The sequence below is a fragment of the Nuphar pumila genome, chromosome 2 (assembly GCF_984573655.1).
Source record: "Nuphar pumila chromosome 2, dmNupPumi1.hap1.1, whole genome shotgun sequence".
NCBI classification, from domain to species: Eukaryota; Viridiplantae; Streptophyta; class Magnoliopsida; order Nymphaeales; family Nymphaeaceae; genus Nuphar; species Nuphar pumila.
Window position 1 is genome coordinate 145,997,485 of NC_143250.1, and position 15,179 is coordinate 146,012,663.

The window sequence follows — 15,179 nt, forward strand, 5'->3', positions numbered from 1 at the left end:
CTTTTTATGTCCTTTCTTTTTGCAAAAGAAACACTTTACTGAAGGAACATCAGACTTAACAGGTGCTTGGTTGGGCTGGGAGGCTGACTTTTTCTTGGGCTTCTTCTTAAAATATTTTCTTTTTGGTCCACTCTTTTGCTGAACCTTATGAGAAGCCATATATGCACTATGCACCTTCTCACCCTTCAACCTCTCCTCTTCCTCAACACACTTGGACAGGAGATCGTTAAAAGTTCATGTGTCATTATGTGTGTTATAGGAGATTTTAAAAAGACCGTACTGAGATGACAATGATGCCATAACTAGTATGTGTTGTCGAATGTTTCTCCCATTCATGTATCTCATAGATGTTAACTTAGACATAAGGGTACTAGCCCTAGCCTTGTTGGAACTCACAAACTAAGCTTCTATAGCAGCTAGAAAATCCTTTACAGTCTTACATGTGAGAATGGCATTCCTTATGTTCTTAGCCACCCTAGACTGCAGCAAAAGCAGGCTAAAGCAATTAGAACACTCTCACTTTTCAAAATCAGATTTTTGTTCCAGAGTGCTAGTAGGTGTCAGTTCAGTAGGTTCTTTCTTCCTAAGGGCTAGGTCTAAATCCTTGTACCTTAAAGTAAATAAAATTGTTTCTTTCCATTATGAGAAGTTAGAACCACCGAGAAAATGGATACTTGATGAGCCAAAAATTGTATTAGGCACTACAAGGATAAAAAATAATATTATTGCACATAATGAGACAAGTGGAAATATAAATACATGAATAAGGCCCTTATTTATTTACTCTTTCTTAGGCAAGTGTCAGGGGTCATTATGGTCCTACTTTGGTGAGTACTCATAATACGCAAATGTACTCCGCCTCCCACTATTCGATAAAACTGAGGGAACATGTACGTAGAGACAATCAGCATGGTACCTTTGGGTACTACACATCTAATGTGTTGGGAGACACTTCCTTCATTTTATCCTACTAGCCTCTGAACATAATAATACCATCTTTGGATGGCATATTATTTCTATGAGGCCAATACAATTTTAATGTTAAACAAAAAATTTTAGCTAGACATTTGCAAAGTATGCATCAGTTCACTTTGGTGAAAACAAATACATATAAATGCAAATTCTATGTTAATCCCTATATCAACATTGATGTGAATGCTTAAACAATCATGCATACTAAAAACAATACTACACATATCTTTATGCATTAAAAAATGTGTATACATATGCATGAAAACAAACATAATATCAATAGAAGCATGTATATAAGCATTAAAACCGACTTCAAAACATAATGAATCAGTAATATAATTTAATATGCTTTAAAATGCCTCATAAATTGTGATATGCATGCTCTAAAACATGTATGTCAGCCCTAGAACCCAAGAACCAGTCCAAAACATGATGAACAGTCCCAAAAATAGGTGTATCAGTTCAAAACTTGATAAACCATAAAAGAAACACCCTCAGAACAGTCTCAAAACAAAAAACCAGTTATGACAAGTGAAAGAACCGACTCCAAAACCCTAGGAACCAGTTTAAATTTACTTAAAACCGGTCCTAGAATGCTTTGTATCGGTCTCAGAAGCCATATGGACCGATACAGTTCATTCTGGATCGTTCTGTCTGTTCCAGAACAGACCGTTCTGTTCAGACATGAACGGATCTGTTCTGGGACAGTTGTTCAAGACGTTATATGCATTCTAGAACACTATGTTCCAGGACAATCACACAGGGTGTCCAATACAAAAGTTCCTGATGTCCGGAACGTTCAGTCTGTTCTAGAGAAACTTGTTCAGGAGAGACGAAACCCGATATACATGAACTTCAAATCTATGGATTCCGAAACAGGCTGACCCAGTGCCGTTACTGTAGCATCAACTTATGTTTCAGGTTCGGGTTGAAACGAGTATTTCGGATTGGGTCCATACCCGATCCGATCATCGTTTTCGGATCCTGGTAAATCGGATATTCCAGATCAGGTCCAGACCCGATCTGGTTTTTCGAATATAAAATATCGTTATGATGTTTTTCGTCAAGAAAACCCTAACCGCCTCTAGCGGCTACTCTGAAGCATCCAGCGAGGTAGGCGGTGGATCCGCCGAGAAGGACGGTGACGCATGACGGGATAGATGGCGACAGAGTCGGCGGAGCCGACAGAGCCTGCCGACATCTACCAAGCCCCCAAAAACTGATCCCATCTGGCAAAACTGTCGATGGATCTTGTGAAAGACGACGGTGACGTCCGGCAGGACTGAAGACCATGGCGTCACCGACGCCTGCCAGAAACAAAAGCGGTGAAGCCGGTGAGGTCTGCTGACATCGCTCAGCCCGGATCCTCTAACCCTGATCCTTTTGTCATCTGAGGCAGTGCATATTGAAGATCCGGCCAGAACCGACCTGCTCCGATCACCTCACGGTGACAGAGGCAAAAATCAGCGAAACCTCCCCTTTGTAAGCATATTTTTTTTTATTATACAGGGGTTTTCGGCAAGACGACCGACGAGTCTGATGTCGTCTTTGTTATCCGGGAGGGTTTGGGTTTTTACCCAAACTGTCCCACATCGTTTTTGGCAAAACCCCTTTGAACAAGGATTTCGCCAGCGGCCGGTGGAAAAAATCTGGTCCTGGGAAAAAATGTCGGAAGAGAAAATATGACCTGACACGGGTTGTGTCGGTCATAGGGACTTGTCCAGAACCGACACGAGCCGTGTTGATCATAGGGACTCGCCCAGACCTGACACGAGTCGTGTCGGTCACAAGGACTCGCTCAAATACGACACGAGTCATGTCAGTCATAGAGATTTGCCCATACTCGATACATGTCTAGATCCAATCCGTGAACCGGACCGGTTGTAAACTTTGACCCGGTTTGAGTTACTACTAGATCTGAAACGGATCTGGTCTGATACAATCCCAGAACCAGATTGGAAATGAAATATCGAACCGGTTTAGAACCATAACCCGATTCAATTTACTACTGGATCCGAAACAGGTCTAGTCAAATACAGTTTCCTGAAACGGATAGGAAAAGGTATCAGACCGGTTTGGATTCCAGAACCCCGATTCAGCTTGACTGAATCAAGAAACCAATTCTGTTTCAAGAACAGAATCGATCAGATGAGCTTGATTTCTCATCTTTGTTCATCCCTTATACAAAGATCGAGAATCAGACCACAGAGGTCTAAAAAATCTTCCTGCTCCGATACCAATTGTTGGGATCAAAACAACCCCAAAAACTAAACAATATTGTACATGAATTCTGTATTAAAACAGTAAATACAGATAACAGATATACCTGATGTCCCTGCCATGTACCAGATACTCAACTAAATTTAATCTCTACTGAAAAGTTGGATGATGAAGGCTACAACAACAATTTCAGGGATGGAAGGTGGAAGCTATCCAAAGGTTCTCTAGCGTTAGCAAAAGGAAAGAAGACTTGTTCTCTTTATACTATGCAAGCAAAGATTTATAAGGGTGTTGTGAATGCTGTGGAGAATGACTCGTCCATCGATCTATGGCATAGAAGGCTCGGGCATATGAGTGAGAAAGGATTGCAAGTTTTGTTTAAGAAAGAGCTTCTAGCGGGGATAAAAGGTGCATCTTTGAAAATATGTGTTCATTGCTTTCATGGTAAACAAAATAGAGTATCATTCTGTAGAAATATTGTGTCTAAAAAATCTCATGTTCTAGATTTGGTACATTCTTATGTATGTGGTCCTTTAAAGGTTAAGACACTTGGTGGTGCACTATATTTTGTTACTTTTATTGATGATCATTCTAGAAAAGTTTTGGCTTATACATTAAAAACTAAAGATCAAGTTCTAGATATATTTAAGCACTTTCAAGCCATGGTTGAAAGAGAAACTGGTAGACAGTTGAAATGTGTTCGCTCGGATAATGGTGGTGAATATATTAAGGCATTTGATCGATATTGCACCAATCATGGCATCAGACATGAAAAGACAGTAAAAAAGACACCTCAACAAAATGAGGTTGCAGAGAGAATGAATCATACCATTCTTGAGAGAGTCAGATGTTTGCTGTCACATTCCAAATTGCCAAGATCTTTTTGGGGTGAGGCAATAAGGACAACAATTGATCTTATCAATTTGTCTTCTTTTATTCCGTTGAATGACGATGTTCTAGAGAAAGTTTGGACAGGGATGGAAGTCTCCTATGATCACTTGAGAGTATTCGCTTGTAGAGCTTTTGTTCATATTCCAAAGGATGAGAGGTCCAAGCTTGATCCAAAAGCAAAGTAGTGTATATTTCTTGGCTATGGGCATGAAGAATTTGTCTACAGATTGTATGACCCAATTGATAAAAAGGTTGTCAGAAGCCGGGATGTTGTTTTCTTGGAAGATCAGACAATTAAAGACATTGACAAGCTTGACACAACTGAGTCTAGCACTGGAGATCTTGTTGACTTAGATTCTCTTGATTCACTTGTTGTTCAGGATATCATTTAGGAGATGCAAGCATCTCATAATAATGTAGAAGAAGGAAATGTTGAGCCAGAGATTGAGGGGGAGCAGTTACCCCAAGAGCCACATCTACAATCATTGTTAAGGAGATCTACCAGAGAGAAACAATCGTCTAGAAAATACTCTTCACATGAGTATGTGATGATAACAGATTAAGAAGAGCCAGAGACTTATCAAGAAGTTTTGAAGCATGAAAAAAAAACTGAGTGGTTTAAGGCGATGAAAGAGAAAATGAAATCATTGTATGAGAATCACACCTATGATTTGGTGAAGCCACCTAAAGGGAAGAAGATTTTGAAAAACAAATGGGTCTTCAGACAAAAGAATGATGAGAACAACTCTCAACCTAGATTCAAGGCACGACTTGTTATGAAAGGTTTTGGTCAGAAGAAGAGAATTGATTTTGATGAGATCTTCTCACCAGTTGTGAAGATGTCCTCCATCCGAATTGTACTTGGTATAGCTGCAAGTATAAACTTAGAAGTTGAGCAGCTTGATGTGAAAATCACTTTTTTGCATGGTGACTTAGAAGAAGAAATTTATATGGAACAACCTGAGGGTTTTATTGAGAAGGGTAAGGATCAATTGGTTTGCAAACTGAAGAAGAGCTTATATGGATTGAAGCAAGCACCGAGACAGTGGTATAGAAAATTTGATTCTTTCATGACTGAGCATGGGTATTCAAGAACCACCACAGATCATTGTGTGTTTGTGAAGAAATTTTCAAATGGTACTTTTATTATTCTTTTGCTTTACGTTGATAATATGCTAATTGTGGGCCAAGACATAAGCAGGATTAACAAGTTGAAGTTAGAACTGAGTAAGTCATTTGCCATGAAGGACTTAGGTCCAGCAAGATAAATTCTTGGGATGAGAATTGTACGTGACAGATCACATGGGTTGATCTAGTTATCATAAGAGAATTATATTAAAAAGGTTCTTAAGAGGTTCAATATGGACAAAGCAAAGCTTGTTAATTGTCCACTTGTAGGTTATTTCAAACTTAGCTCAAGACAATGTCCTACAAGTGATGAAGAAGAAAATGAGATGCAGAAAATTCCCTATGCTTCAACAGTTGATTCTTTGATATATGTCATGGTTTGTACTCGACCAGATATTGCTCATGCAGTCGGGGTTGTTAGTCGATTTTTGTCAAATCTGAGGAAAAAACACTGAGCGGCAGTGAAATGGGTTCTGAGGTATCTTCAGGGCACTTCAAAGATGAGTTTGTGTTTTGGAAAAGGTGAGCCTATTCTTGATGGGTTCACAGATTCTGATATGGCTGGTGATATCGATAGTAGGAAATCTACTTCTAGATATTTGATTACTTTTGCAGGAGGAGCAGTTGCATGGCAATCAAGATTACAGAAATGTGTAGCTCTCTCCACTACAGAAGCTGAGTTTATTGTCATCACAGAAGCAGGCAAGGAATTACTATGGATGAAAAAATTCTTACAAGAGTTGGGATTAAAACAAGAAAGGTATATTCTTCTTTGTGATAGTCAGAGTGCAATCCACTTGAGCAAGAATTCCTCATTTCATTTAAGACCGAAACATATCGATGTTAGATACTATTGGATTCGTGATGTCTTGAATGATAAACAGTTACATCTTGAGAAAGTTCACACTGATGATAATACTTCAGATATGTTGACTAAGGCATTGCCTAAGGATAAGCATGAGAAGTGTCGACTCTTGACAGGAATGGTTGAAGCTTCCACATAAGTCAAGAGGGAGAGAATTGTTGGGTTTCCCTCCTTTGTGGGGCCCATCTATTTGTTGATTATAGCTTCTGTTGACTGACAATTTATGGCATGGTCATTGGTACATCGAAATGTCATTATTTGGAGGGTTTTTCCTAGTACAACCTTGGAGGTCTCAATGGCTATTCATTTTCCCCCTCTCATCAATTGCTATTCTCATCTCTTTTGAAGAGAGGAGAGCGAGTTGTAAATAGCAGCAGTGTGCGTGCTTTTCTGCAGGAGAGCAGTACGTGTGGTTCTGCTAGCAAGGAGTGCTTCTTCACTTCTTTTGGGCTGCTTCGTGTGGTTTGTTCTTCAGAATATTTGGTGAGGTCTTTCCTCTTCTTGTTTTTCTCTACACCTGTGTGTGTTTGTAAGGCTTATGCCTCTTGTTGCCACTTTGTAAACTCTGTTTGAAGATAGTGGAATGTGTTGACCTATCGGTTGCCGTGTATCTTTTATTCTTGTTGTTATATTTATATTGCTTTCATTGATTTTCACTTGGGAGAAAATGCCTGTTTTTCTCAACAAATAGATCGTTGGCATTGTTTTTTGGTCTCTACAAATTCATTCGGTTCTCTCACTAGTCTTCCAAACATGTAACTTCCAAGCTTAGTAACATGAATTGAAGATTAACTGCTTCTGTGCATTATGATTGGTGATCTAGCATAAAGGGTGTGATGTATACATGAATCACTTTAAAGAAAAAAATATCTATTCTACCAAGGATTTGGTCGGAGTTTCTTTTTTTTCTCCTCTTTTGGAGAAAAGGAATGAAATAGGGAACCGTGAAGTTATGAACAAGTGGATCTTGTCGATTCTATGATTATGTAGTGGAAAAAAAATGGCGTTCAATATGTTAAATGCACAAGAAATCTTCTCCCCAATATGCTGATCAAATGGTTCCATGAACTATGTTAGAATCATGGTGGTTTAAGGGCTTTACCTTAATCATCTTAGGGCCTTTTGATGTATCGGTTAGGCACCTAACTTTTGAAATCAGAGTAACCATTGAGTTTGATTCTTAGAAGGGGCGACCTAGTAAAAGAGATGTTTGGACCAAAGTGAGAGCCGCTTAATATAGAAAGGGCTAGGTGGAGTTAAGACCAAAGTAAGAGCCATCCTAGAGTAGGCAGCTGAATATGTTGGGTGCAGATCATGGTGGATTGTTCGAATCCTGGTAGCTTAATGGCCCGACCTTACACACCTTATTCACCATAGGACCTTTTGGTGTATTGGTTAGGCACTTAACAACTATCAGACTGTTTCTTGCAGGTTCTGTTACCTTCTTGAGTTGGAGAACAATTTTGGATGGGCTTTGATCAGAGGATATGGCAACTAACTGGTTGCAACTCCACAAATGTGACAAGGTGGCTGCAAAACTCAAATTCTTGGATTCATGGGACAGTAGAGCTGAAGGTGAGTCTCGAGCGTGCAAAATTTGAGACTGGTAAACGTTTCCGGTTTCCCTTGTTCAAATAAAACATCTGCTCTTTCAGAAAATCTGCTGAATTACTGGGTTTCCTTATTGTGAATGGAAGCTTTTATTGATTTTTCCACTTTTCTGTGGAATGAAATGACCAATTTTCAATGTATATGTTTCGGACTTGACCGTTTGATAACGAACTTCCTGTTCTACCTAGCCTCTCTTGCTGATATTTGCAGGGAAAGGCTGAATTTGACATTGCAATACTGATTGGTGAGCTATTCTGTAACTGGGTTTTCCTACAATTATGAAACATATAAATCACAAAGCTAGCTTGCAGTTGTAATGGCCTTGCAAAATGCTCACAGAAAATACTTGCAGAGTTATTGATTCCAAATATAGCAATCTCATTTTTGATTTATGATGATTTCTTGATTTCTCTTACAAAGCAGAAAAGGAGACCATGACAAACATGATGCTTCGTTTTGAATCATGGAAATTTGGTGGGCTTCTTAATTACTTTCTGGCCTAGATTTTTTTGTCTGAGATTTTGAACTGAAGGGAGACAATAGCATCTGCTTCTAGTTGCTCTGTTACCTTGCGTGGTTGAGTGTATTTGATGAATCTATCTCCCAGTTAAATTGCAAAAACATGCTGTCTTGAATTGAATCGGTGGTGGAACTGGATTTTATCTTTAAAGGGATTACTTTGATTTGGAAGTTCAAGAATGCGGTTACTTGATCAGCTCTTCTGATCATGAACTCTTTTACCAAATCATCATGAACACCCTCTCTTAAGAGCACTGTGTTTGTCCGCTGTAAATGGTGGAGCTTAGTTCTTGGTTGTGCATCATGGTGAGAAGCTGATCCCTATAAGTTCCTTGTAATGTAGATTTTGAAAGCTCTAGATCTGATCAAAGGTTAAGGTTGAAAACTTGCAGGCTCTATAGGTTGTGCCTATTCTCTTCATAAAAAAATACAAGGCAGAACAAATGAAGACTTATTTTTCGATTCATCCCGGTCTTCGCAAGGTGTCTCTATGCCATTCATCCTCAATTGACAGTTTTTTATCATGCACTTTTAAGTGAGCCACCATCACTAACACCTAAAATTACCAGGTGCCATATTTTGTTTAGAGTGAACAACCCCTGTGGCACCTTGGACTGATTACTGTTCAGGGTACCTTGAGCCTGACACCTCCCTCTTGAAAGAACAGCCGGTACGCATTGTCTTCAATCTTCATGGCCATCATTCATTCAATTGCTTGAGTCTTTGGCCAAGGTTTAAGGCCAATATTTTGAGTACTGAAACAAAGATTGTCCGAGGCCGATGCCAAAATACAAGTTTAGTCAGTTCTAATAAGCTGGCCATCTCTGTGTGAAAGATTACTGGCTGTTTTAGGAGGCTATGCCAGTCTTACTTCCATTGGTTGTTTGTTTCATTTTTGGAGATTGGCAACCCAAACTTTTCATTTTCTTGACTTTTTCCTTGACAATAAAACCAAATCCATATAGATTGTTGTATATAGTACTGACACTTGATCTCCTTTGATGTTCCTTGCTGAATATGGATATATGGATGGTTTGTAGCATCTCAACCAAAGGATGTTGGTTTTGAATATCCCTACTTGCTGTGTGTGCACCTGCACATGCTTGTACATGTGCACCAGAGAGAGAGAGAGAGAGAGAGAGAGCATTACATGCATATGGAATCATGTCAAGTTTCTGGACAAATTACATAGCCAAACTATTAATATGATGAATCCACACCATGCTAATACGGGATATAGTAAACAGAAAATAGAGTCAGGTAACCTAAGTTAAAATCATTACACTGGAAATATTTCGTTAGGAATTGTCAGTATATGGAATGCCTTCCATCATTTGGGCCATATCGTAGAAGCCAGTTTGCTCCTCCAGCTGCAAGATGGAATATTCTGATTTGTCAGTTTTTCTCTGACTAAAGTGTTAAGACAACTAAATTTTCCCACTTAATGAACAGGTAGGGGTCTGCCTAACCCCATCTTCATTAAAAAAAAACTACTCCTCACTGCCTGTTCAAGGTTGAAGTCAGAGAGCACATTGTACCTTCCCTTCGAGAAACTCGTTTGCGGTCTTGAGTATGTCCTCCTTCAAAACCAAGACACGTTTCATTGCTTATTAATGCAGCAGATTGGTATAAAATGACACGATAAATTGGGTAAAAAATTGCAACCGTCACAAGAAAAAGCTATTAGCACACATTCATAATACTTTCACAATCTTTGAATTTGAATTGGTTGCCGTCTCCTGGTTGTTACAAATTACAAGGAACAACAAGATAAGTACACTACTATTGCACCATGTGTATGTGTGTGCGTGTGCATGGTCTCTCTCTCTCCCCTTAGTCCTCTTTAATTGGCCATCATTGAATTCAAATACGGAACCATGCTTGGGTAAGGCCCGTGCCACTTGGTCTGCCTAAGCTGTTGATTCCCGAGGACCAACGGAGGCTCCGCTTGTCTGGTAAGAGCAGCTAGTGCACATCACCTTGTGTTGGGACATTGCAGGTTCAAAACCCAATGATATAGTTGTATAACTGGTAGGAGTCTGCCTAACCCCAGCTCTCCTTTAAAAAAGAAGAAGAAGAGGGCTTAGAGGCAAGCCGTTGGGACAAAGGCGGTGGGGTATCCAGGTCAGCATAGCCAAATGCCTAGTCAGAAGCAAGAGTAACGATCAAAGCAGGGACATAATCAATCAGGTTTGAGGAAATTTAGACAACTCTTTATTTTTCAAAGACATCTCTAGTTTTGGCATGCGAAACCAGCTACTGGTGACTTCCATCTAAAGGAGTGGTTGGACCGAGTATTTGTGCTGGAGGTGTGTGTCACTCTTCATAGGAGGTCAAGCTCCCCATCTCAATTAGGACATCATATGTGTGGGAAGTAGGGTGATGCCCTTATTGAGATGGGGAAGACAATCTCCTCTTCTTCTTTTTTGTAGAGGAATACAGCCTCCTTTTCTTGAGTTTATGGCTTTACCTTGAGCATGGTGGATTCCAATTCCAGGTAGGTTACACTTGCAGATTTTAGACATTTGGGACTCCATGAAATTTTGACCATGTGCCTGGGAGAATGTGACAGTATATTACATTTTTCCTAATCTGGTATGTGCAAGGGTTGCATCTTTTATGTTATGTAAAGCCTTATCACATGGCTGTAGGTACATCTTTAACTTTTGACCCTACATTCGGCTTCCTTTTATCACTAAATTACAATATAAAAGGCAGGATCAAAAGCCAAGGTGGTGACAGATACGGTTCTCTTTTTTTATCTATATGAACTTTTTTCCTAGTAAGCTGCCTTCTGCAGTGTTATAGATATACTTAACTTGGACCATATTCTTTTTTAGGAGGAACCCTCGCCGAGAATAAGGTCAATGAGCTTGCCCCCTGCAAGGTAAACCCTGGGTGGGGTCACCAATACCCAAGCCTTTACCCAGTCCACCAGTTAAAGGCACCCACAGTGAGTCGAATCTGAGATGAAGGGGCCAGCACCTTCTCCCGAGGCCCGCGACCAGCAACCCGGGCGGGTGTAACTTGAGCCATATTCACAACTATCAAATTCATTATCATGCTGGGACTCCTTTTTCTTTTTCCTTTCCCTTGTTTTCTTTATATTGGTTCTTTGTTAAAACTACATCATCCACCTACCTACGTTGCAGGTTATCATTTGGTGGTTGCGACAGTTTCTAATACGATTGAAGTGTGAAACTAATTGCAAATTGGTGATGCTTTGAAGGATCTGAGAAACTATAAGTCAGAAATAGATGGAAAAGAATAAGCAGAGGAAACCTTGTTTTTTAGCAGTTGTATCTCTTGAAACATGATGTCATTCTGAAATAGAAACAAAGTGATAGTGAACATAAAATTTGCAGACTATGCTTTGCTAAATTATATAAACATTCAGGCAGGCCTTATTCACCTTTGCCGAACGTATGTGACAAATCCATAGCTCGAGATTCCTTTCCAACAAGTGCAGTTCGTCAAGCGTCATGTTTCCTGTTCCTCCGAACATGTAACTGTAAAAAATGTTGATTTGTTGATAAACATAGCTTCAAAGACAACACATAGCCCCAAGGGGGTTGGCGTGGTGGGGTTGCCCTGGGTGTGAGTCCTAGCAAGGGAGTTTTCCTCCCTGGGGATCGATCTTTGATCTACTTGCTGCCAGGCTTTGGGTTTGTCGGTGTAACTAAACCGAAAAAAAAAGAGACCACATACCTCTCTCTCTCTACACGCACAAAAAGAAAACTTCCTATCCTAAATGCAAAACAATTCTAGTACATTCAGCTGTTAGGCGAAAGAAAAACTAATCAAGAATACATCTGTTTTGGTCACAAGTGTGATGAGCTATCATACTTGAGAAAGTCCAAGCTGTGATTGTTTGTCACAGAGTCGGTATTGTGACCAACTTTCTCAAGTTTCCCAGGGAGGAACGTTTTCAAGTGAGAAACATAATCACAACTTGCATTTTCCCATATTTCGGAAACTTGAGAAAGTGAAAGTGTTATGATTGTGATTTGCAATGGCAGGATCTTCAGAAAATCCAACTTTCACGGGGCATTGCAAACGTGCCACGTCTTCCACTCACTGTGAAAGTGGGATTTTCTCAAGTTGTGATTATATATCACAACCGCACAACTTTCACAGAGCAGCACAAACATGTGAAAGTTGTTGAACCTCAGAGTGAGGAATCACAAACTGTGATTCTATACACCTTCTAACCTGTGAAAATTGGTCACAAGTATTAAACTGTGTTCAGGAATCACGGGTTGAAGAATCACAACTGAGAATCACAATCACAGATGTGATTAAAATACACATACAGTCTTACTGAGGACAGGAAAAAGAAAAAGAAGTGCAATTGTAAGGATGATGGCATCCACACCTCCTGATTACGAGTCTTTTAAGGGTTGGTTGCAATAGAAGATGGCACTGATTTTGCATATAGATATTTGAAATGACAATCTTTGCAGGAATTTACCTGAGACCCTTCTGCAATAACTGTATCTCTTGCTTCATCATTGATATCTCCTGCTGGGACTCCTGTGGTAACATACATGTTTATAATAAGCACCATTTTTCTTTAACTAGACAACATTTTGTAACCTACAAGATAAAACTGAACTTCTCTTTTCGGAAAAACCAGGTTATATGGACACCATTTTTGTGAGCTTGATGAACTTGACATGATCCTACTTCTCATTTAATTGGTATATCCATCATCTTAATTAATTAACAATTGCTTAATTGTGCTCTAAAATACAATTGCTAAGCTAGTATTGTGATCCTTGTCAAAATGCTTGGTTAACCAAAATAACCACAGTATGGCAATGGTGTTCAATGGCATAATTGGCAACTGTTTTCATCCTTCCACAAATAAAATTTGTGAGGAGCTTTCAACTTGGGTCATGTGTAACGACAAATTTTTCCTGTGGGCTACAGCACTCCTTAGAAGACTCCAATGCCCAAAATCACTCATGAAATAGATAATGTAAAGCAACACACAATGAAAGCTGAAAGATGTGTATCTATGTTTACATGTTATATGTTCATGTTGATTGTACTTTTTTTCCCTTTTGTTTATTACAAGGAGAAACTGCACTTGGGTTCAGAGACCTGGCTGCACTGGTCTTAGCCTGCTATACCTATGGTCACGGTCTCGATGGGCGCAAGACTCCATGGGCACCCAGTGAGCCTGCTACTTTGCCTTGCAGAAGGGGCTGCACATACAAGGACTCAAAACTTGGGTAGGGAAAGTTATCCCTATCCATGAGCCAATACCATGTGGGCGACCAGATAGGCTCCACTCATCCCTTATGTCATCCCTATCTTCATACCCTTTCTTGGGATTTCATTGATGCAAGTTGTTTTTTGATCAATTAGACTCTGCAGATGTGATTGCATCATTTATTTAGTGATTATTGACATTTAAATCGCCAAAATCCAGACCGAGGAGTTAGTGTAGTTGGAACAGGCCTTGGCTGTCATGCGGGCAGTCGGGATTCGATTCCCATGGGCGTTATTCCCCTTGCAGTAGTAACCCGAAGCTGGTAGCTCCCTGGGGTCGAGGGGTGCACCTGGGTTTACACCCCTCTAAGGTGGTTTCCCTGTCCTTCATGGAAAAAAATTTGCCAAAATCCAACTTGTGTGCAGGATATTTTGGCGATTCAAAAACCACCGGTTGACAAAACACAAAACTTTGTGTGTCGATTCAACTATGCTGAATCCATCTATAGGGTCGGATTTGATCAAAACAACTTGCATGACTGGTATGACATACCTGGGCAATATTTGCTTCACCTTCCTCCCCATGTGCCCCATTAGTTGACTTCAGGTACCTCTGAATCAGTCCTTGCATAGTGCTTTCATGATGTCAAGAACTTGTTAGTATAAACAGGAATTTTGAATCACAATACAAGGTAAAATTGGTTATATTTCATACTCCTAAACATGTGGTCTATACTAAGTGCTTGATGAATTACAACCTAAACATTTTATCTTACTAGTTAAAGACTAATGAACATTGACTAACCCCTTGGTGGCAAGCTCATAAAGCTTCCCATGGGTGGAGAAGATGATGAGGCCAACATCAGCATCACACAGTACAGAGAGCTCCTTAGCCTTCTTCAGCAGCCCAGCTCGCCGCTTGCAGAAAGTGACTTGGCGGTTCACCTGGTTCTCGATGCGTCTCAGTTGCACCTTGCCGCGAGCCATGGTTGGTGTGTACACAGACGACCTTCCACTAGTTTAGACTAGCTTCGAGGCTGCTGCAGCTTTTGTTTTTGTGTTTCCACACTCACTACAAGCACAACTTAATTTGGAGAAAGCTTAAGGGGGGTTAATATAGCAGTTCATATATACCTCATCCCAATGAGGAATAGTTTATGCTAACAACTTTTGCAAATCAATATTCTTCACATCATGGCTGTGTTTTAACCTTTAGCCGTCTCTTTACAATGGATGGCTGTTTCTAGGACCCCAGCTACTGTCATTTTTGTGTGTCATTATAATGGTTGCACATCTCTCTCTCTCTCTCTCTCTCTCTCATATATATATATATATATATATATATATATATATATATATATATATATATATATATATATATATATATATATATATAGGGAAACTGAAATATATGTTTGCTGATATGAATCGGGATTTTCGTAGTTTTTTTGCAAATTTAACCCTGTAGATGCATTTGAAGTGGTCCGTTTGCTAGGAATCGACTGTTGAGTCATGGTGTATATATATATATATATATATATAATTGTAAACACTTTTTATTAACATATTGTAGCATTCAACTAATTGAAATGACTAAAATACACATAACATTTTTTAAAATATATAGTTACTTTTGAGGACATTCTCACAAGTTAAATTACAAGTTTCCTTTATTATTTTTTGAAACTTATGCTTGTTTTCTTTTTTCTTTTTTCCAAAATAAAAGACTTGATGTATATACTTAAAGATAAGTACC

General features: G+C 39.5%; 1 protein-coding gene across 2 annotated transcripts; it reads right to left on the minus strand.

The window, feature by feature from the left end:
• Positions 1-9,379: 9,379 nt before the first annotated feature.
• Positions 9,380-14,482, minus strand: LOC149847510 (agamous-like MADS-box protein AGL12). Of its 2 annotated transcripts, XM_089998449.1 has the most exons (7): positions 14,229-14,482; positions 13,977-14,058; positions 12,678-12,739; positions 11,619-11,715; positions 11,489-11,530; positions 9,745-9,786; positions 9,380-9,576 (listed from the first exon to the last, which is right to left on the minus strand). In XM_089998449.1, the coding sequence occupies exons 1-7, from the start codon at positions 14,408-14,410 to the stop codon at positions 9,505-9,507; spliced, it is 579 nt and encodes a 192-aa protein (XP_089854575.1). In that variant the 5' UTR covers positions 14,411-14,482; the 3' UTR covers positions 9,380-9,504. The 2 variants fall into 2 exon arrangements, with proteins under 2 accessions (XP_089854575.1, XP_089854576.1); XM_089998450.1 differs by lacking the exon at positions 11,489-11,530.
• Between the last annotated feature and the right edge of the window lie 697 nt (positions 14,483-15,179).

Bases quoted from the DNA above. Each gene is read 5' to 3' on its own strand.
- LOC149847510 (XM_089998449.1), bottom strand. From the start codon at position 14,410: ATGGCTCGCGGCAAGGTGCAACTGAGACGCATCGAGAACCAGGTGAAC. The intron at 11,716-12,677 runs GTAAATTCCTGC...CATTTTTTACAG, and splicing joins TTATTGCAGAAGGGTCTCAG to TTACATGTTCGGAGGAACAG. The intron at 11,531-11,618 runs GTGAATAAGGCC...TTTCTATTTCAG, and splicing joins GTCACATACGTTCGGCAAAG to AATGACATCATGTTTCAAGA.